Below are 22,841 nucleotides of genomic sequence, written 5' to 3'. Positions count from 1 at the left end.
TCATAAAAGGAGGGGGCACAGTTTCACGTTTCGTGGGAGATGTATTATTCACCATTGCCACATTTAAAGCGGAAAAATTTTATTTTTAAGATGCAAATTTGTGATGTTTAAGCTATTTTAGAATATAAATAATCAATATACAGTTGACAGATATTTAAATATTTTTAAAGATAAATAAAATTAAATTTGCAATAACTTAAATCAAAATGGTACTAAATATATCTAAATAATACAATTCAGCATTTGACAGCTTACGAAAACTGGCTTGGTTTATGAAAGTAATGATAAACTATCCCAAATCACAGAAACAAGTTTTAATAAGAAAATTAAATAGCTAAAATTGTACAAGTTGATCACCACAAATCATAGTTTAGCAAATTATACAAAATAATACTACGCTACTTTATTTTGTATTATAATATGTTATTTACACATATTTTACAAGGACAAAAATGGTCATAAGAAATACCTGACAAGATGCTTTGTGTTAATATGAATTAACATAATTATTTACTATAGTACATGATTTTTGCTGCAAATTCGAATTTGTTTTTCAAGATAATACAAAGTGAAGCTAAAAAAAATGTAATTTGCATTATTCTTGAATGCTTCCTCGCGAACTTTTCCACGACGGAATGTGATCCACAGTAATGTCTCTATGAATGTGAAGTGGAGCTAAACCATAGAGTCTTTCCTGCCTCATAATAGAGCGCAGGTACGATTTTATTCTTCTGAGAGTCGAGAAATATCTTTCCCCTGTACACGTTGCAATAGGCACTGTGAGGTATAACATTAGGAGAGTCTTCACATTAGGGTACAACTGTGTTGAGGATGCCATGTGGTTTCAACAGCTGACTTTGGTTTTTGTTCATCTTTGCACCACAAAAAATGCTATGTACTGAGCTCACCTTCAAGTTCTGAAAGAATTCCAGGCAAGTCTGAAGCATAAATTTGGCAGTTTTCATAGCTTTTTCGTAATTGAATATGCTTGAAAATCCTGGTATTAGACCTTTAAGATGTGTAACAAAATTTTTATCATTTCCAAAACCTATCCTTGAATTCCTGAATGAGGCAGTTAATAAATGGATAGTAAAATCCAATTCTGTAGTATGCTTCTACATCTGTTTCAAGAATATTACATCGATGGGTGCTTCTTGAAGTTATTCTTGGAATTTTTACATCTATACAGTTGTTCAAAGAAAATTGCACACATTCCTTAAATATCCTGCTGAAGTGTTCTTCATTTCTGGACTCTTCGATCGCTAACACTGTAGCTTTTGTCATGTCGTCTGCTTGGCCAATATCTAACTTTGGACTCTGAAGTTGTCTTGACAAGGGTAAAGTGCATTTCATCACACTGACAATGACATGCAAAGCAAGAATAAATTGAAAGTTCATTATTGAATGGTACAGTCCGCTGGCCTTAACAAGAGCTTCACCAGTGATTAGTGTCATTGTTTCCTCTAAAAATGAAATAACTGCTGGTAGCAGACTTGAAACCTTAAAAAGGCCTCATGACGTTCAATCCAACGAGTTTTGCTTAGTGACAAGATTGTATCTCCTCCTGTTACATCTGGACAGTGATCTTGTAATTTTTTTTTCAGTAACTCTAATCGTTTCGGTGAGTCCCTCACAAAGTTAGTGGTTTCTTCCACAACACCGATCATGTTTCTCACTGCTTGCACTTGATTCCCACAGGCTTTTACAAGAGCCAAGTTTAAACAATGACTGTAACAGTGTACATATATAGCGAGTGGTTGTAGCTCACTAACATAGATCTGAGCTCCCTTAAATGCCCCTGACATGTTACTGCCTCCATCATACCCTTGACCTCTTAAATTATCCAAACTAAGGCCCAGCTCTTCTAAAACACTGACAATGGTGTTAGATAATGACTTTCCAGTAAGATCAATGACTTTCACAAATTTAATGAAATCCTCCCTCACTGCATGTGGATGCGACTACAAGTCAACATACCGAATACTAATTGACATCTGCTCAGAATGACACGAATGTGTGATCTCATCTGCCAGAACTGAGAAAAATTTAGCCTTCTGAATTTTTGCAATGATTTTTTCAAAACTAATATTTCCACAACATTCAATCAAGTCATTCTGAGATGTCATACTTATGAAAGTTGCATTTTTTGGTGCATTTTGAATGTGTTCCTTCAGAAGGGTATCACCTGCATCGATTCGGAAACGCAACAACGATCTGAAGTTCCCGTCATTTACTTTTGAATTAGTTGTTTCATCTAACAGCCCACCAGACTCATTTCGGTGACCCCTAAGTGCTATATTTTGTCCCCCACAAGAAAATAATGGTTTTGACAATAGGTATCAACTTTTGCCTGTTCGATTAAATCAGTTGTTTAAGTCTCTTATCTGACTGAATTTCAACACTAGATATTTTACCCTTAAAAACATTACAAAAATCTTCAGATTTTTGAATGGCGAGAAGGTGGTATTTGCAACTTGAATGTTTTTTGAAGTCAGATATTGCATCTTTGTATCTGATTAATGGCTTGATGCAAAATATTCCTAACTGTCAGGATCAAAAAGTACAGAAATCTTACAATATGCACCATTGTCCTTAGCACTATAGGCAAGCCAAGGATATGTTACAAACGAATCCCTTCTAAATTTTCTATTTTTGTTGCCTTGAGAAACCAGTGGAAATGAAAATGATGTGGAAGGGGTCAAGTTTTCTTTGAGAAATTTAAATTTTTCTTCATTTGATAACTTTGAAGGTAACCCAGGTCCAACACAGTTCCCAATGTCTAGCGGATCCAAAGAGAGAGAGGATGAAAAATGACATGTTGATTCACTATTATCGAAGTCGGGCACCTTATTTCTAAATTCATTAGTACTAGCATTGTCTAGATGAAGCTTGTTGTCACTAATGCTAGTATGGCTGCTGACAGTTGAGGCACCAAATAAATCTTTCCCTGCAACATTCTTCATATTTACAATGATAGACAGTTCCCAATGTCTAGCGGATCCAAAGAGAAAGAAGATGAAAAATGACATGTTGACTCACTATCATCGAAGTCGGGCTGAGGTTCATCTTGAAGATATCGCTTTTAAAGTGTGGCTTCTGAAAAAAAAGGAAAACACTACCGTAAACCATTAACAGTATTGATTCCTACATTAAAGTTATCAATGTGAATGTTTAGAAGTTTGTAATTTATACTCTTTATTTTATGATCTTTTACACCATTGTTAAATTTAAAATCAAAAATAAAATGTATTTTACTATTTTTAGTTTAAATTTCAGTGATTAAATCGAAGTATCAAAACCAACAAATTTATAAACGATGTACCGGTACTCATTTTTTAGTGGAAATTTTAATACTTTGTTAGTTTAACATGGTTTATTCGAAACTTACCTTCAGACTTCTGTTTTTTTTTTTTTGTGAAGAAAGCAGTTATCTTTGGTTCTTTCAAATATTTGGTTCGATTCATTCTCTCTTTCCCGCTATCATTTGATACGTAAATATAGTTACTGTGATATTTTTATGACGATGGAGAGCGACGCGACCGCCTAGAGAGTACAATGCACAGGAGTGAACTGCTCAGCTGAACTAGCCACCCGCGAGCGCGGCGCAGGTGCATGTATGATGAAGTCACGCTCTTAGGGGAAGGAGGGGAGAGAGAGGGTTGCAGAGAAAGCAACAGATAACTTCGCACCATACTACAATCAGTTCGAAACACATTGTCCTAATTACTTGGGCGACAATAAGTACATCAATTTTAATTCAAAATGTACATGAATATTTTTTTCTCTTTTACAATTTTATAACCTATGTTTATTGTTTACACATTTATAAGTAACTAGCTGCAGTTTCCAGCGTTGCCCGGGCTTAACACAGGCTGAGGAGGGACCTTTTTCGTAATCAGATGTAGTTAGTAATTTATTGTCTTCTTAATTTGAATGCCAAGTGTGCAAAATAATTTATATCACTTTCAGATCCCGACAGACGTTGTTCTGCCAGTGTATAGTTATTTACCAGTATATATCTAAAAATTGGTGGTCTGTATGTAATCTACACTATATAAAGCACTATAGAAAAAAGCTGAAAAATAATAGATTAATAATATTGAAAAGATTCCATTATCTAGCTAATGCTCGGCATGCATTGCATTCTTTTGTAATATGTTTGAAGTAGTTACACATATACAAATCATCTATCCATCTCTCTAAATATATATTTATCTCTATCTACATCTTAATATGTATATGTATCTCTATATCTCTATTTATCTCTCGAAAGAGAACAGATAATCGAAATTACTGAAATTTTTGAAATTTTGGGGCTTTGACCCCTGAGGGGGGGGGGGTTAGGTTGAGGACCCGGAATGGCTCGGAAACACTCCAAATCGAAAGAGATATAAAGGAATATAAGAATGTAGGCATTTACTGTACTCCTATCTACCATAATAACAATATTGACAAATAGAAAAACTTATTACCTAACTATGAATAATTTTCTAAATAAATTAATAAATAACTATGTTTAAGAATTTACGTACATACATAATATTAAACTTAAAACTATACACACCAAAAAAACTAAGTATATTTGTGAAACTATTTCTTATTTAAGCCATAATGTTTAAAACATTTGTAGGATTTGTTTAATGTAAAACTGTGGTGGCCATATTCCACTTATCCAAAGGAGTATAGAAATTAATAGAGATTTCACTCCCTGTACACACCACAAATCTTTGAATTAAGTAAAAAAAAAATAAATAAATAAAAACATAGTCCAAAATGAAACAAAAAGTATAAATTACGACCAATTTGACAAAAAAAAATTGTACTACTTGAATGACAATGTTAACATCCACCTGAAATTTAATAGAAGTAGGTAGGTAAGAATATATATAAGAAATTAAATGAAATTGAAACATACATAAATAAAATAATCTCACACTCACCCAAACATAATGTTTAATATGAAATAAAGGAAGAAGGCAATTACATGTAACTACTCTAATTAATAAAAAAATTAACCTACCTGAAATAGTAAAATTCAAATTTTTCAACAATATATTACATAATTTACAAATATTTCTGGTCTTCGGTCTCGGCAGCCCTAAGAGACGCTTGACGCTCAGCATATAAATTATAAAAACTAAACCAAACTCCTTGCAAATAAGCAGATACCTCCCTCTCTTTTCTATGGTAGGTACTGTAAAAAAATAACCATATTGACAAATAGAAAAATTAGTAGGCCCTACCAACCTACATAATATTAAACTTGAAACTATCCACACAATAAAAACCTAAGAATGTTAGTGAACCTAATTTTTTTATTTGTCATAATACCTAAAAACAACGTATGTTTCCAAAATGAAACAGAAAGTATAAATAATGACCAATTTGACAAAAAAATTTTACTGCTCGAATGACATTGAAAACATACACGTGAAATTTAAAATTATTATGGGTGCCCTAGTTAGGGAGAAAATATATATAGAAAAAATTAAATAAAAAACATATAGAAATAAATTTACCTTGCGATCAACCAAACAAAATGTAACAATAGAAAATTACGTATTTTTAGAGGTATTTACAAAATTCCACTGGAACCGTACATAACAATGAGCCTATGTCACTCTCCAGCCCATAAATTATCTCTATGAAAAATTTCATGGCATAGCAAACAAACACTCACTTTTATTATATTAGTTAGGATGTGCAAACTATAAAACGATTAATAAAAAACTAACAGTGACATCTACTGGTGTATTGAGGTACTACGATGCAGAGCTTTAATTTTTCTTACTCTCTACTCAATTCCTTACAATAGCAAAACGTAACGTAATGGCTTGAAAGCTATTGCTCGGCAGACATAGAGGAATTACACTAACAGTTTGTATATCTATGAAGCACATAAAATTAAGATTTTTTTAAACCCGTTTAAAGATTATTTTTTTTTAGACAAAAGATAGCCTATGTCCATCCCCAGGATATAATCTATCTCCTTGCCAAATTTCATTACGATCCATTCAGCCGTTCAGCCGGGAAAAGGTAACAAACAAACAGACATACAGACAGACAGAGTTACTTTTGCATTTATAATATTAGTATTGATACCAAATTTCGAAACATAACGGTCAAGGAGGGGGGGGTCACGTGCCCCTTGTACCCCCTCTAAATTCGCTCCTGCACGGAATGGATGATTTATTCCAGGCGGACCTTGTTGAGATGATACCATATTCCCAACTAAATAAAGGTTTCAAGTACATGTTGACAGTAATCGATGTTTATAGCAAGTTCGCTTGGGCTAGACCTGTAAAATCAAAGACTGCAACTGAAGTACCCAAGGCCATGGACAATATTTTGTGTGATGGACGTGTACCGTCGCACCTGCAAACGGATCTCGGAAACGAATTCTACAATGCATCCTTCAAGGCTTTGATGAAGAAGTATGGCATCAAACACTACTCTACATTTAGTAATGTCAAAGCCTCCGTTGTCGAAAGATTTAACAGAACTATGCGTTCCCATATGTGGCGACAGTTCACGGTTAACAGAAATTACAAGTGGTTGGATATCTTGCCGAAACTAATAGGTGAGTATAATTCTACAGTGCATTCCACAACGAAAATGAAGCCAAAGGACTTAACGAAAAATCGTCTGCTTCGAACAGTGTTTTCCAACACAAAGAAGAAAGATCCACGAAAGCGTAAAGCTAACGTCGGTGACATTGTGCGAATCTCCAAGCAGAAAGGCATCTTCGAGAAAGGTTTCACTACGAACTGGAGTCCTGAACTTTTCCGTGTGACACTTGTTCGTGAATCGGAGCCTAGAACCTACTACCTCGAAGATTTGGACCACAAACCTATACATGGCGGCTGCTATGCCGAAGAGATTCAGCCTATATTGTATCCCGATACGTACTTGGTGGAGAAAATTATAAAACGTAGAAATGGATGATCCTACATCAAATGGTGGGGCTTTCCACCTCGCTTTAATTCGTGGGTAGCAGATGCAGAAATCCAGAATGCTCAAGACTTTAATAATTTACATGTGTTTTTTTTGTACTTGTAGTAGTGTACAATTTGTGTAATAAAATTTATGTTTGCAAAGGAACTTACAAACCTGTCACTTTTGTGGTATTTTAAATAAAGTTACTTCATGTTGTGCATTGCCCAACCATCGATTCAATCAGTTAATTGTTGAGTGATTTTTTCGATGAATATTCAAAAATTTTTCCAATTTTGTGGGTCAACAAATACTACAAATTTCCAAATTGGTGGTCATAACAGCTTACTGAAGGCTGGTAGTAAAGGATTTTAAGTCTCTTTAAGAATTTTGAACATGATTTATTGAAGTAATTTTTTTTATAAAATTAAACATTATTGCATCGATCAAGTATCGAACCCAAGACAGGAACTGATCGAATCAATTTGTAAATTGATTGTAAATTTTTTTGGTTAATTTAATGGCGTCAGTGCACTCTAGTAGACGAAAACAATATGGTGCACTCCAGCGGACGAAGACAAGATGGCGGATGTGATGTCATACTAGCTGGTGGCATATATACCTTGGTGTTAGTGGTGGGAGGTTAGTCTGCCAATGGCTACCGTGGAGGAAGGATCTGTCGACGATTTTTTTATTTTGGCTCTTACCAGGTTCTAACTGAGGACTTCAAGGCGTAAGTGCTTTTTAAAAATATTATTTTATTATATTTTTATTAATAAATATTTTATTATAATTTTAAATTTTTTTTCCTAATTTCTAGCATAAAAATTACAGTATTTCAAGAAGATGGGCGTAACGGAAATAGCATCGGTATTTTTTTAAATATTTAAAATCAAATTTTGATTATTTAATTTTTTATACATTTTAAATTTTTTTTCATTAAAATAGGATAATAAATAAAGATTTCCAAAATGGCAGACATGACGTCATACCAGCTGACGATGTATATACCTTGACATAAGTGGTGGGAGGTCAGTCTGTTGGTGATCTCCGTGGAGGAAGGACCTGTCGCCATCTTTTTTTGACCTCACCGGGTTCGAACTGAGGACTGCGAGCTCCATGATGTAAGTGTACATTTTTTTATAAAATTTTTTTTAAAATAATTTTTTACAAAATTTTTATTAGGCCTATTAAATTCGATTGATTATTTTTTTTAATGATTTTTAAAAAAATTCCCGATTTTCTAAATTAAAAATACTGATTTTCAATATGGCGGCCGTAACAAAAATTGCAACATTTGTTTTTTTTTAATTTTTAATCAAATTTTGATTTTTTAATTTTTTTTTCATAAAAATCCTTTAATAAATAAAGATTTTCAAGATGGCAGCTGTAACGGAAATTGCAACGGTGACGTCATCATTCAAAATGGCGGAAACAAAATGGCGGACTGTTCGAGAAAACAAAATTACGACGATGACGTTATCCAAGATGGCGGATCCAAGATGTCCGCCTAGGTCACATTCAGATTTCAAGGTCAAGGTCATCCAAGATGGCCACCGTGACGTCACAAGCCAAGATAGCGGTCGGCACCCGGCACCACACCCTGAACCCTGTCCCCGGAGGAACATTTACATACTACTTGCGTATAATAAGGGCCAGTATGCATCATCCACATATCTAACTTGAACATGTATTGGAATAACCAAGGTACAATAGTAACAAAACATTAGGTACTGTGAGAGAGCTATCGTGAGTGATAAATTTACATGAACATATATTAATTATTATTAATGAAAAGAAAATCAAATGATCAGCTTGACATAACATACCTACCTTACGGTTATATGAATGAGTATAAATATATCACAATATGTTAAACCACTCTTAAATGTGTTCTGTTTAAGGAGAGGCAGAGTACGTAAACGATCGACACGCTTTGCCTGGTGAGCTGCATGCGGCCTTTGTTCTGACTTCCGTCCCTAACGGAAGCATTGTCAGTATTAGTACGACAGAAGCCCTGGTGAGTACATTGTCAAAGTTAAGTTCTATGAGTGGGTCTGGCTACCTCGGGAGAAAGTGCCTGTCGCTTGAGATAACGGAGCTGTTACCGGCTCTAGTATCTGAGTCAGAATCTAATAAATACACTAAGTGCGTGAAATGATGCGAATATAAAGCCTTTCAGCACCTAAGTGAATTTCTTTCCTACGCTGGATACAAGAGATGTTTAATTAATGGATCTCCTAGAAAGTCATCGTTCCTCATCATCTTCAGATGTCGTAAAAGAGGTATCTGTTGAGGTGAACAGGTCCTCTCTGCTGGCGAAAGTAGATTGTCTGGAAAACTTTCCCGAGGGTTTAGCACTACCGATAGGGATGGAAAAACTTTTCAAAGCATCGATAAAGCTGTCGTTCATTATATTGCTTGAATTATATCGATACAAATAAAATATTGGCCTGAAAATATTGATATTTTAGATATATTGGTCTATTATAATAAACCAACTTTTCGCATGCTTTATTTATTATAAAATTATTGTTTAGGTTTAAATGTTATATTGAGTTCTTGATACATCTAAGCTAAAACAATGAATTACCTAATTCAACTCAAGCCCCTTCTAGCAAAAGTGAATACAACTAAAAAAAAATTATATATTTTTACTATTCAGTAATACCTTCTCTATATATTTGTATAGTTTTTTGATGTTTTTTATTTGAAGTAATTTTTATTGATTGTTATAATTATAGACTTCTGAAGATTTTAAGCGAAAAAGAAGGCAACAAAAATGTAGAAAAGATAATAATGAATAACAAAAAATCTAAAAATTACTTAGTTGTGTTTAATTTTGCCGGTAAGAGCAAAACCTGCTAAAAGTTGCATTATCTGCCGCAAACCCTCCTCATACTCATTGTACTAAATCTTGCCTATGGTATTGCTGATAATAAGTTAGTGATAACTGTTGCACCTCAAAATTATATTTGACGTAATGGTAATACATATCCTAAAAATGCTGTAATTATTAAAAAATTTAATATTATTTCTCCTAGTATTAATGTATAAATGTATTTATATGATCCATAATATGGACCTCGTTCTACATGAAAATAAATACATACGAACTATTACATTATTTTTTATTTATATATTTATAATTAATAATTTGTTCTTTCCGAAAACTTCTGTCCACCATTTTACTATGTTTTCTACAAAATTGATTAGATATAATTTTAATAATCTTAATTTTTACCTCAAAAATTATATTTTATTCAAATTCGAAAATATCGGAACAAAATATTAATATCAAAAATATATCGGCACCAAAATATCGATGGTAAATTCTCGACAACTGAAACTTGAAATACCGATATTTCCATTATGTCGATATATCGTTGCCATTACGAACTACTAAGCCCTCAGACCATTGGGTCTCATAGGGATTGGACAAATGTGAATATCCAAAATGTGTAAATGTATTGGAAAGACTGGGCACGGCTTCTGTTATTCCAAGAGCCACATGCGGAGAGTAAAATTTGAAGGCAGAGGCGTACGTAGAAGGGGAATCAAGAAGGGAGGGGGGAAATATTCCCTGTCATCCTAAACATTCGATCATTGTAACCAACAAATGGAAATAATTTGACAGCAAACAGAGGGCAAATGGTTCTATCCCTCCTAGTAGCATAGGATAGTATTTCCTACCACAGGCGCCAGGCGGAGGATTGAAGATTGTCGACGCCATCTTGGATTCTAACGTCATGGAGGCCATCTTAGATGACATTGACATTGACCCTCAAAATTTGTCCAAATTTGCCCAGAATTTGCCAAAATTTCCAGTTTTTTGGAAAAAAAAAAATTCCGCCCAAATATCTAAAAAAAAAAAATTGAAGAATAAAAAAATATCTTTTTCGCGGAAAAAATTCTCGTTTTCTTCCTCAAAAATTCAAAAATTAGGATTTCGAAAAACTTCAAAAGACTTTCGCTTTAGAAAGAACACACAATCCTAAAAGAGGCTTAAGCATCCATGCCTACAGCCTCCGATAAGCCTCTGACGTCATCTAGGATTATGACGTAACCGTTGCACTTTTCGTTACGGGTGCCATATTGAAATTTTTTATTTACTATCCGATTTTAATGAAATAATGCTCAAATTAATAATAAAATTAATTAATACAATTTTAATAAAAAATATTTAAAATACATGGTTGCACATATTGTTACGGCCGTCATCTTGGATTCTAGAAATGTTGCATGTTTCGTTACGCCTGCCATATTGGATAAGTATGACGTCATCGTTACACTTTTCGTAATGGCTGCCATATTGGGTTGTAAATAAACAGACTTTGAAAAATTTTGCTGCGAAGCACTGATTACTAAAAAATGGCCAAGTAAATTAAATTTAATTTCGTGGGAGGTGAGTTTATTTTTACGTTAATATCGTGTGTTGTACATCCCTCCGTTTAGTTAAAAAAGGGGGAAAGGTGATTCAGTATTTATCTGAGTTTCTGGTCTTATATGCTCAGGTTACTTGTTTATTTATTTGGTTTTTCTTTGTTTGAATTATTTATTATTGCCTGAGGGCAAAAGCTGGACATAAACTATTGTGTTTAACTAGGTTTTGTTGTCTTGTGGTGAGATTCCTAAGACCGGCGCCGGAGGGAACGAGACCCCTCGACCCACGGTTGGCTCGCAATGTACCTATGGCGGCACAGTACTGCAGCTAGTATTTCTGCCAACTGCAGCACTGTGCCGCGCGGGATTGACTGCAGCTCGGCGCGGTCCTAGGCCCTGGGGAGCTGCGTCTTGGCGTGGGCTGGCTATGCTGTCAGGTGGGCACCTCAGGTGTCGATCCCGGCCCCCAGGAGTCGAGTGGCCTCTTTTAAGGTAGAAAACGTCATTCTGTGGAGGCCGGTAGGGCGCCCTGTTGTCTGGCTGTGGATGCGCCAGGACTTCGTAGTGTTGTGGTCGGCCTCGCGCAGGGCAGCCTTCACTACTTCAGTCGGCACCCCAGCCTCTCTGTCACCCCGGAGAGCGACAAAGTGCCAGGGCACACCCTTCTGTTGTGGCGGCCGCTGGCGTCTCTCAGCAGGCTGTTCTCGTGGTTCCCGCGCAGCTGTGGCCTCCTACTACTTCTTGTCACTGTGGGGGCTCTCGATGTCGGCAGCCGTTGTTGGTGTACTGGGACGTCGATACAAGCAGTGCTTGTACCTGTCGGTGCCGGGGCAGTGCTGGTACCTTTATGTGCAGTTAAAACGGCTGTTTGGGTGCACGAGTGTTTCCACTCGGCGGGGGCGGGCGTCTGACATGAGGTGTGTCGGAGCTTCGTTGGCTGGTCCGTCTGAGTGAAGCTCTCGCGCAGCTCTGAGGTGTACTGAGACGACTGGGATGTGCTGTTGTTGTTGTACTTGAGCCGGGCAGATTTTTCGCACTCTACAACATCGCAGTACAGTTCCCACGAGATGTACTGTACTGGATCAGTTGTGATGCGAACAGCCGGGCGGAACCAAAGACCGCATACAGACTTTCCGCCCATGGCTGTCAATAAATGCGAACAATACTGATACAGAAAGGCCAGCAATCAGAAATCTGACAAATAAATTCAGCATGGCAGGGAAATAATTAGAATAAAGTCTAAGCCAATGATTAATAGTTTGGCTGGACATTTGCTGGTAAATGTCCAAGAAACCAGGCAGGGAAACAGTCAAGTAACCAGTTAAACTACCAGAGTCAGCTGGCAAATTAACCACAAGAGCAAGACCTGGTGGAGCAAGAAGCTGGTGACGATCTAAATTGTCGGAGTAACTACTCAGATAAACGTACCAAGAAAAAGTCAGAACACCACCACGCGGGTACGCAAATCGACTGTCGCCCACCTACGACCAGAACCACCCCGTTGGAGCCGAAACCCTTTTCCAAGCAGCACAATGCTCAGGAAGTTTACACAAGTCTACAAGAGTGGCGGCAGTCACTTCGAGAGGCAGAAACCTCTACTACCTCCATCAAACCAGCAGCGGCAGCAACAAACCGGAAGAACCAACACTGTATGGAACAGCATTAACCTCACCTTGGTTGGGACAGCCAAAGGTGTAAATCCGACAAACTACAATGGATTGATGTTGTGATGTGGTTAGACATGTCGACAGTACTGGGCTCTATGGGTGTTCTGAGAGTCCCAGGGATATGAGAGTTATGGGTAGGCACCTTAACTGTCTGTCCGGGGGGGGGGGAGTGTCTAGCCCACAGGGAAGCTATTGGATGAATGGGCTAGGAGTTGGGTGGTGTCGATGCTGGGATGGGTAGCCTAAGTCTCTCGACATATCTCTTCTCCGATGCCTCCAGACTGCGATGAAACGGCGTACCCATTTCCTTCGCCATGTGGGGCCACGCCATTCCCCAATGAATGCGTGTAATAAATCAGGAAAGTAAAAGCTTTCAATAACCTGTCGATGGAATGTATAAACTACAAAGTATTTATATTTTCATCGATACTAAAAGAGAGTGAGAGGGAGTTCCGGTCAAGAGAGAACACGTAAGAGACACTCCCTAGGTTCAACTCTGTATGTCCAGATATACAGCTGGAAGTTAATTGACAGCTAGCACTGCTCGACAGCGAAACAGAAGTCGCATGCATCAGCGAAGACTTCGTGCGCCATCTGGAAGCAGCTGGGCAGAACGTGCATTCAATGCCAGTAGTTCCTTACATAAAAATTATTGGTGTTACATTCAGATCCAGTCATATTTTCAACCGACATGCGCTACTGCATATTCAAGGACGAGAACAGTTTGAGTAGCTGCGGCTATAAATTTTTCGAGTTACTTTCATTAAACATTCTATATTTTTCTGAAGTCATTAGACTCTGGTAATGAGCTGCTGTATTATCTGTGCATTTTATGTGACATATGTCAATGGAATACTCCTGTAGGAGTTAATACCATTGAGTGAATCTGTTACCGAATATTATTTCTGCCCTGAGGCGAGTTACTGGCTGGTGATCTGTGAGTAATTGTATCTTCTCACCTAGGAGGTCTCTGAATTTTCGCAGTGACCGAATGAGAGAAATAGCTACCTAATACTATCACAGCATTAGTAGTCATAACTTGGCCAAGACACAAATATTAGGCACTGAGCCTGACAAAATATGGGATTTTAATGTTTGGCCAGTGTGATCAAATGATATTAAATTACAATGACATTTCCATATGCTAATGGCAGGTAAGAGGTAAATTTGTAGGAATGTTACACACAGAACAGCATGAACTATATGTACTAAGCCAGCAGTCTGACATCAACATGACAGCTACCTATAAAGAACTGCAAAAGTATGAACAAGATATTACAACAGTAAGCCAAGATAAAGTATGACAGCTGTACACATTGAAACACTTCTGTTGTCTCATGTTATTATGTTTAATGTTTAATTATGTTTAATTTTAATGTTCACGTAATTTTTGTAGTTAATGCTTTCATTTTTATTTTTATTTATGTCTTCAAAAGACGCAGTTAAAATTAATTAACTTGATGTAAGTTTTTGGACATACGCCATTGCTAAGAACTTTTTCTGTTGAAGAAAAACTAATAAATAAAATAAATAAATAAAAATAAAAATACTCAAAAAAAGATACAAAAAACACACAAAATTAAGCAAACAATTGCTGTTGTCAACAAGGATATGAACACCACAAAATATTCCGAAACAGGAATATGGTCAGCAAACAAAGAAAAAACAAAGAAAAATGTACTAAGAGAACGAAAAAATCACCACAAATGATGACAACACAAAAATATTGAAACCCAAAATAATTCAGCACAACAGTTGAAGCGAGACAAAAAACATGACAAAACGAAAAAACAAACAAATACAATAGTTTTACCTAAACAGAAACAAGCGACGTTTCGGGAACTGCTATCTGCTCCCGTCTTCAGGCAGAGACGCACATGGTACGGAAACACAGGTGCGACTCAATCGCACACAGTCACAGTCGCACCTGTGTTTCCGTACCATGTGCGTCTCTGCCTGAAGACGGGAGCAGATAGCAGTTCCCGAAACGTCGCTTGTTTCTGTTTAGGTAAAACTATTGTATTTGTTTGTTTTTTCGTTTTGTCATGTTTTTTGTCTCGCTTCAACTGTTGTGCTGAATTATTTTGGGTTTCAATATTTTTGTGTTGTCATCATTTGTGGTGATTTTTTCGTTCTCTTAGTACATTTTTCTTTGTTTTTTCTTTGTTTGCTGACCATATTCCTGTTTCGGAATATTTTGTGGTGTTCATATCCTTGTTGACAACAGCAATTGTTTGCTTAATTTTGTGTGTTTTTTGTATCTTTTTTTGAGTATTTTTATTTTTATTTTTATTTATTTATTTTATTTATTAGTTTTTCTTCAACAGAAAAAGTTCTTAGCAATGGCGTATGTCCAAAAACTTACATCAAGTCATGCACTCCCATTGCACAAATCTTTTAAAGATAACAAAATTAATTAAAGATTTTGGTTTTCCGTGCGGCCATTTACCTCTGTTGAATGGACTTGTCCACCTATGAAAGAGGGGAATTAGTGGAGGGAGGTGGATGACGTCACAGGTGTGTGACGTATGCAGGGGAGAGACTGTTTGGACTCTGGGGGAGACAGTGGCTTGCGGGCGTAGACCGACCACGGAACAGCTGTGAATATGGGGTGTCGGTGTAGCTCCGTGCACGGGAGTAGGGACGCGACCCACACGGTCGTTGTGAACTGTTAACCATGGAGAGTGCTACGCGGAGCCATCGTTGCCACGGCATGCATCGGCTGATTTTTTTTATTATTTGGAAGGAACGGCAACGTATTTACCGTAAGCGACCTTTAACTTCTCGTGAGTCGCGAGTGTTAATGCACCTCGCCCCGAAGTGCGAAGACCGCTGCCATTTGACTGTGCTACATGTGTCACCTACGCCGAGTCTACACCCCGGGTACCCGGAAGCGCTACAGTTTTGGTAAATTTCTACTACACGGTGAGAATTATTGTAAGTAAAACTTTAATTTGTTATTGGTGAAAGAAGAAGTTGGTTTGGGACGGTGTGCAAGCTTTGGTGTGGACTTCCCCCCCCCCCCTTCCGGCCCTCAAGTACGGACTTAGACTTATACTAAGGCAAGGCCCTGATGTTGTAGGTAATGTGATCGCTACGGCCGGGCGTCACGTAAGGATTGTAATTTTTATGTCTAAAATGCCACTTGTCAGTATTAAGTGTATTATTTTTTTTTATGTGCCAGAATAAATTTAAATCTTTGCTTACGAAGTAATTAGTATGAACCCTGCAATAATCTACTCAACTCATAATCAAGTGTTTAATTTTAGTTTTGCGTCTCTACCGTGTCTACACGACTAGCCATGGTGAAGTCAAAGTCAGCTGGGTTCAAACAGAATGATTGTAACTGGCTGTCCTGGTAGGGACGGATGTGGGCTGCCCGCCCCGGCACGGGGTAGCAGGTTACAACATTACTGTGCCACCATAGAGATACTTTAAGCGAAAAACCAGGTTACAATAATTTTAATCAGGCAAAAATTGCCATGAAAGAAAACGAACAATTTGTTAGGAAAACCTACCCTATACCTGTGAAATACTTTAATGGAGCCACTGAATGTCTAGATCTTGTGCCTGAACTTCGCGATGTCTAGCAGCCACATTGGGTCCAGAATGCCAGGCATTCGCACGATCATATGTTGATGACATTTTAATTACATCGTCAACATGTGAACCATATTCACATGGTGTTATATAAACTAACAGAAGCTGGAATGATTGTCAAGATACGGAAATCAGAGTTTTGCAGAGAGGAGCTACCTTTCTTAGGCCACATTCTCATGCCTACTGCTACTAGTATCAAAACATTACCTGAAAAAATCAAGATCATTCAAAATTTCTCTAGCCCCTAAAATGTCAAACAACTGCGAGAATTTTTAGTAGTAGTTGGATTCTATAGAAAATATTCCAACCAGGTGGCAAATGTAGTATTTTCATCATCATCATCATCATCATGATCGTGTGTCAGACATAGAGAAATGACACTCGCTCACTATTTGTATGTCTATGACCTATGATTTTTTCTGTTATAAAATGAAATTATCACTTTTTCACTCCCTTAGGGATGGAATTTCATATTAATATGGGGTCTATATGTTAATCCAGGTTATAAGCTAGCTGTAGGCCAAATTTCATTCAAATCCATTCAGTAGTTTTTACGTGAAAGAGCAACAAACATCCATCCATCAATACTTACAAACTTTCGCGTTTATAATATTAGCAGTATTAACAATATCAAAAGCTTTAGACAAATCACAAAAAAAATTGTGTTTTTGGAAGCCGTATTGATTACTGTTCAGAATTTTACAGCCCGTGAAAAAGGATGATAGTCTATTATAGAGCACTTTTTCGAAAATTTTGGCAAAAAATTGGTAATAAGCTAATGGGCCTATAGTTTGCTGCCTGTAGTGTATTTCCTTTTTAATGGACAGGTAGTATTTTTGCTTTTTTGAAACAATCTGGTACAATACCTTCCATAAAAACCTCATTAATTAATAGTGATAACGGCTTAGCAATGTGATGTCCAGCAAGTTTTTTTATTTTGTTAGATATGCCATAGACATCTGCCGAATTTGAGATTTTTAATTTTTTAATGACAATAAATTAAGCAATGCTCTTTATGTAAATCATGCCCTGTATGTTTGTCTATGTTTAATATTATACAACATATGACGATTACTTTTATGCTATTAAGGCCCGATAATTTATGTTTAAAATTTTATTACTTTAATTTTTTTAACTTTATTTGAAATCATAATAAAACTAAAATAATTCCAATAGTTAAGGATATTAGTGGCGCAGTGCAGAAGAGAGTTTTCTACGAAATAAGCCAGAAGTGAACTGCACATGTGAATCGTATGATCATCTAAGGCATGGTTTTAAGTATTCCGACGCTGTGACATATATTTTTTTTAATACACGTAAAATATACGAACTAAAATATTGTGTTTCCAAGTCCAGAGTTTGAGTTAGGGTAACACGTCTCTCTATCTGAATTACGCTGGACATTTATAATTTATCATAACTTACAAATATATTTTAAGAATAAGTATTCCAAACGAATTTCTACAGAATCATGAACATTGTTAGAGTTTTTGTTCACAGTACTGGCGACGCTTTAGTTAGAACCAAGTTTACGTGAGGATTCTATTTTGATGATTAAATATAATAATTTTGAATAAATTATTTTTCCTTTCATTTTTGGTTGTGTATTTGTTCTATATATAGTGCTGTGTAATATAAGGGTTATGTGTATGTTACAGTTTTATGTTATTAGCATTATGTATGTTTTTCCTTCAGTTAATTTGGAACAAATATAATAATTATAAATCAAAATAATTGGTTTATTTCACCGAACCTATTTTGCTGAAGTAATTTACAGTGTGCAGTTGTATCGATAAATACACAGCAGAAATATTTCTATTAAATTTTTTATGTGCAATATTAGTAGTTATAAATTTTAGTCAATATTGTTAATGTACTTAGACAGTTACCAAATCGGATTAAAGACAGTTATCAAAAATACTGATAGGTGCCTAACTAACTGATATCAGATTACAAAGCTTCACCATAGTGTGTGCTATAATTTTATCTTAACACACAACGAAACAAGGAGTAATTTACAAATATAATTCTATCCGTAAAGTTTCACGTCTAACATGTTTCATGTTTGGCAATGCACCCAGGTTTTATTATTCTGATTTTTTTTGCAGAAAGTTTCTGATGTAGTGGCCTTTTATAGCGCAAAAGACATCCCAGGCCGAAACAACGCAATACCAAATCCCACACTTATCACCTTTGAGAACGAAGAGGTAAGATCATTTTTTATTATCACCTGAACTATAAGTGAAAAGCAGGATATAATTTTTTCATGTAGTTTGGAGCACAGTTACACTGCACGGCTAAACTAGTTTAAGTGAATATGTTTAAGTGGCCATATAAAAATAAATTACTTGATTTAAAGTGCTTGACAGGTTACATGGGGATCGATTGTTCACAATGCGATTCAATCAAAATTATTTTGTTTATTTTTTCGTGTTCATTAGGATAGGTGTTCAATTACATTACACATGTAACATGTCACACAATCAATTTGTATTGCCGTTCACTTACCAAAATAATGATATCATATATTTTATTTTACCTACTGTTAATTTTTTTGCAGCTTTACGACTCGAATCGGCCGTACTTTAGCTACGGTTTGCTAACGGTAAACCAGCCTATCAAAAACGAGCATTGAAGAACTAGCACAAGCACAATTAGCACTTGTAAAACCTGTTCAGTTTGAATCTACGATTGTAAAATGTTCAATTTCGTAAAATCAGTTGCTGAATTAAACATATTACAATGAAATAGATGAAAGTGCCGTGAAACAATGGTCTCATATACACTGATAGCCACCCTATTTTTGTTGGTACTGCTGCTGCTAAGCAAAATAACAGTGTAAATGTATATTCACAATTTAAAAAAAAAAAGAACATAGAACATGGGTAGTGTGCACATGATTTGACCGCTATGATTTCGAACTCTTGATTCACAACTCCTTATAGTACGGTCGTGTACATGGGAAAAATGCCGCGTGCATGGAAGGTGATGAATTTATTTTGTTTGTCTTACTGACCCATGGTGCAACAGCCAATTAGAGCAGAGCAGGTTGGAATTTTGGCGTGAGTTGATGGCGACTATTGCCAAGACATTACAGTTTTCCAATAGTTAGCTCCTGCTTTGAAACTAAATCATAGTAATTATCTAAAACAATTTTTCAAACTACAAAAAACTCGTTGCTGCCATAAAATTATTTATTTTAAATAATAAGGGGTAACAACACGTCAGAAAAAATGTATGGAAAATAATGGAGTTAACCCCAAATTATTTTAATGAAATCATTTTACGACAGCAAAAAGTTGTAGAACTTTATTTAATTAAACACAATCAATATGCTCAGTGATCTATTAACTAAAATATTAGCTCTAATTTCAAAAGCGTAAATCAGCATCGGAAATAACTTGGTACCATATGTCGTGCGTATGTTTTGAACTTATTTTTTTCGAGCTGTACTTGCAGCCGAAGTTTGTCGGTAAAATTCTGACAATTTCTGTGTATGTGTAAGACACAGTCACCCGTCACACAATGTACGTAGAACAATGTCCAAGTGTATGGAAGTATCAGTGAGATAGTCCCAAAAACCAGGGGAAAAGAGAGCCATTTTACCTAAATGTGAAGATTAGGGATTGACATCATCAGAAATCCAAACGAATGGTAACATGCGTGGGGAGTGAGCAATCTGACGAATGCCCCAATGTATATCTTCCGTAATTTATCTTAAATAACTAGTAAATGGGAAGCGAGTGATGTGATTGCTATTAAAATATGAAAATATTGAAGTTTAACTCAAATACTGGATAACTTTCATTGTAAGCGTGTAATGTTACATATACACCATTGCAAGTCTCTTGTATCTTGACTTGAACACTGGATACTTTCGATGGGAAGCGAGTGCCATGCTTGTCTTAAAGTTTGATTGTTGTGTCTAGTTCTTGCTGTTCCACAGGCAACATGTATGAGCGATGGTGACAAATCACAGCAACAACTTCTTAGGCTTGTTAACTTTGACAGTGTCTTCATGTGTTTTGTGATTGCCGTGGCTAGTTGTTCTGCAGTGGCGCCGTGCTGTACCACGGGCAACCAGTAGGAGTGATAGTGGCCAAGACCCGCCGGGCAGCCATCAGGGCCAAAGAGCTGGTGAAGATTGACTACAAGGACGTCACAAAGCCCATCATCCATGTGAGAGAGGCTCTACCTCAGCAGGACCAGCGCGTGGGGACTGCATCCACCTCGACACCAATCACCGGAGGTTTAACACTCACTACATTAATTCCAAAATCACGACACTGTTTGATGGTGTTTGGCTGGCTCTTACATGACACATTGGTTCTTTCGTTTTTTCTTTATTACTATAAACTCATATAATTTTTATTTTTTTTCCGGTAGCTCTCTTGCAATTTTTGTTCGGTGAGCAAGTAAATGTAATAAAAATTATAATTTTGAAACTTGTGACTCTGTAGCTACAACTATTAAATAATATTTAACGATTTTTTCTTAACATTTCAGATGAAACATAAAATGAAAGAGTACCATCGTGATAAGATTACAGTCAATTAATATCGATAAAAACAAAGATAAAAATAAAATTTAAATAATCAACATAGCGCTGAGACTGATTCTTTAGTGAGAGGAGCTGCCTTGCTCGTAGTCAATAGCATTGTTCAAAACTAGTTTAGTTAAAAAGTGATGTGGGTTATAAAACTTAAGAAAATGGTGGATTTTGCATTATGCGGCTCAGCTCCGAGTCGTAAGCGGTTTAGTCGGTAAACTCTCCAAGATTATAAATGAAGTGATGGAAGTCACTTACGTAAGCGACAAGCCCATAATAACTTCGAGTCATTACCTAAGCTTGAACTCGAGTATCTATGAGTGACCATGAAGCATCATGAGCATGTCATCGTTACATGCGAGGCATGTCGCAGCGGCAAGACACACGAATTCGAGTACCATCCGGTAATACGGAATTTGGTTTATAAATTGTTTCCGAAATGCCGAGCAAATAACTCCTTCAGTTTCAGTGAACTTTGGTTTTAAGTCCATGCGCCAATGACGTCGCTGTCACAAATACTTTAAGCCCAACATTATTTTAAAAAATTTGTAACATATGCAACAAGCAAGAAAGATAATCTTGATTTCCATCAATCGGAATTGCAAGATACATGGTGCTATTGTTTTCAGCTGCGGATAATAAATAGAGTGCAGCACGGTGGCGTGACCACAGTTTACCATGCTCGATGATAAGAGCATCAATGTGCTGTCTAAGATAGCAAAAAAACAGCTTGATTCACGTTTGCTATGAAACGACATCAAGTTTTCAGCAAGTGTGGTATGGCCAAGTACGTTATCTTGCAGCAAGCTTGATTCAAGCTAACTAGTTTAACCGTGTCAAGTTTGCAGCAAGCCTGCCAAGGCACGCCTATAGAAACCTTTTAAAAGCTTCTAGATGCAGAGAACAGTGAATTTGGAAAGCTTACACAAAACAAATCTCAGTCTTAATGGTAAAATCTAAGTTTTAAGTATGCTTGATGTTTCACGATAATTCAAGTCAATGACAAATTGGCTTGAAGCTTACGTGCAATTTTAGGTGGAACTGGAATAAAATCAACAGGGAATTTTTAAGTATAGTGTATTCAGTGCATAAAAAAGCGTCTTGCTCGTTACAGTCAAGTGGTGACCATGTCTGGGGCATAATATGCTCACCAGCAATTTACTGCTTCCTTTAACTCAAATTGTGACCATTTTCATGAACCTGAAAAAAATAAAACGAATATTGTTGATAAGTTGAAAGTACAGAACTTAAAAACTCACATGGTCCAAAATAATATTGTTATGACCGTGCTAGAAGTTGGGTTGGTAGCGGTGTGTCAGCCAGGCTATGTGGTGACGCGACTGCCAATGATGTAAGGCATGTTGCGCATGCCTTGCCGGAATACAATGGTCCTCACAACCCCCCCCCCCCCTTTCCAATACCAATTCTGCGCCCCACCTCGGGCTATTTTTACTGACCCTTCAAGAGGCCTGGGAATTCTGCGGGCTTACAAAGGAGGCCACCGCGCTTGGAGTACGTTACTTCGAGCTATTCTAGATGTTTCGGGCGTTGGGTTGGCTCAGGATGACGTGACACATCATAGCCACTTCCGTCCTTTCTGGAAATACGGCCCACTAGTATATGAAAGGGCGACGCCAGCCTCCGCGCCAGTTCGGATAGTTCAGAGGAGAGCGAGAGTGAAGTGCCAGATCGGCGAAGAGGGTGAGAGA

At 36.7% G+C, this 22,841-nt stretch overlaps 1 protein-coding gene across 4 annotated transcripts in view; it reads left to right on the top strand.

Annotated features, from left to right (window-relative positions):
* LOC134527771 (uncharacterized) overlaps window positions 1-22,841 on the top strand; it is a 263,429-nt gene that overhangs the window by 101,889 nt on the left and 138,699 nt on the right. For all 4 annotated transcript variants that reach the window (XM_063360703.1, XM_063360704.1, XM_063360705.1 and 1 more), the window contains exons 14-16: window positions 8,838-8,953; window positions 18,692-18,790; window positions 20,628-20,832. In XM_063360703.1, the coding sequence (XP_063216773.1) occupies window positions 8,838-8,953; window positions 18,692-18,790; window positions 20,628-20,832 (420 nt within the window). The remainder of the gene's footprint in view (window positions 1-8,837; window positions 8,954-18,691; window positions 18,791-20,627; window positions 20,833-22,841) is intronic.

Source organism: Bacillus rossius, chromosome 1 (genome assembly GCF_032445375.1).
Source record: "Bacillus rossius redtenbacheri isolate Brsri chromosome 1, Brsri_v3, whole genome shotgun sequence".
Lineage (NCBI taxonomy): Eukaryota > Metazoa > Arthropoda > Insecta > Phasmatodea > Bacillidae > Bacillus > Bacillus rossius.
Note: the sequence above shows the minus strand (reverse complement) of the source record. Positions and strands in the feature narration are given on the sequence as shown.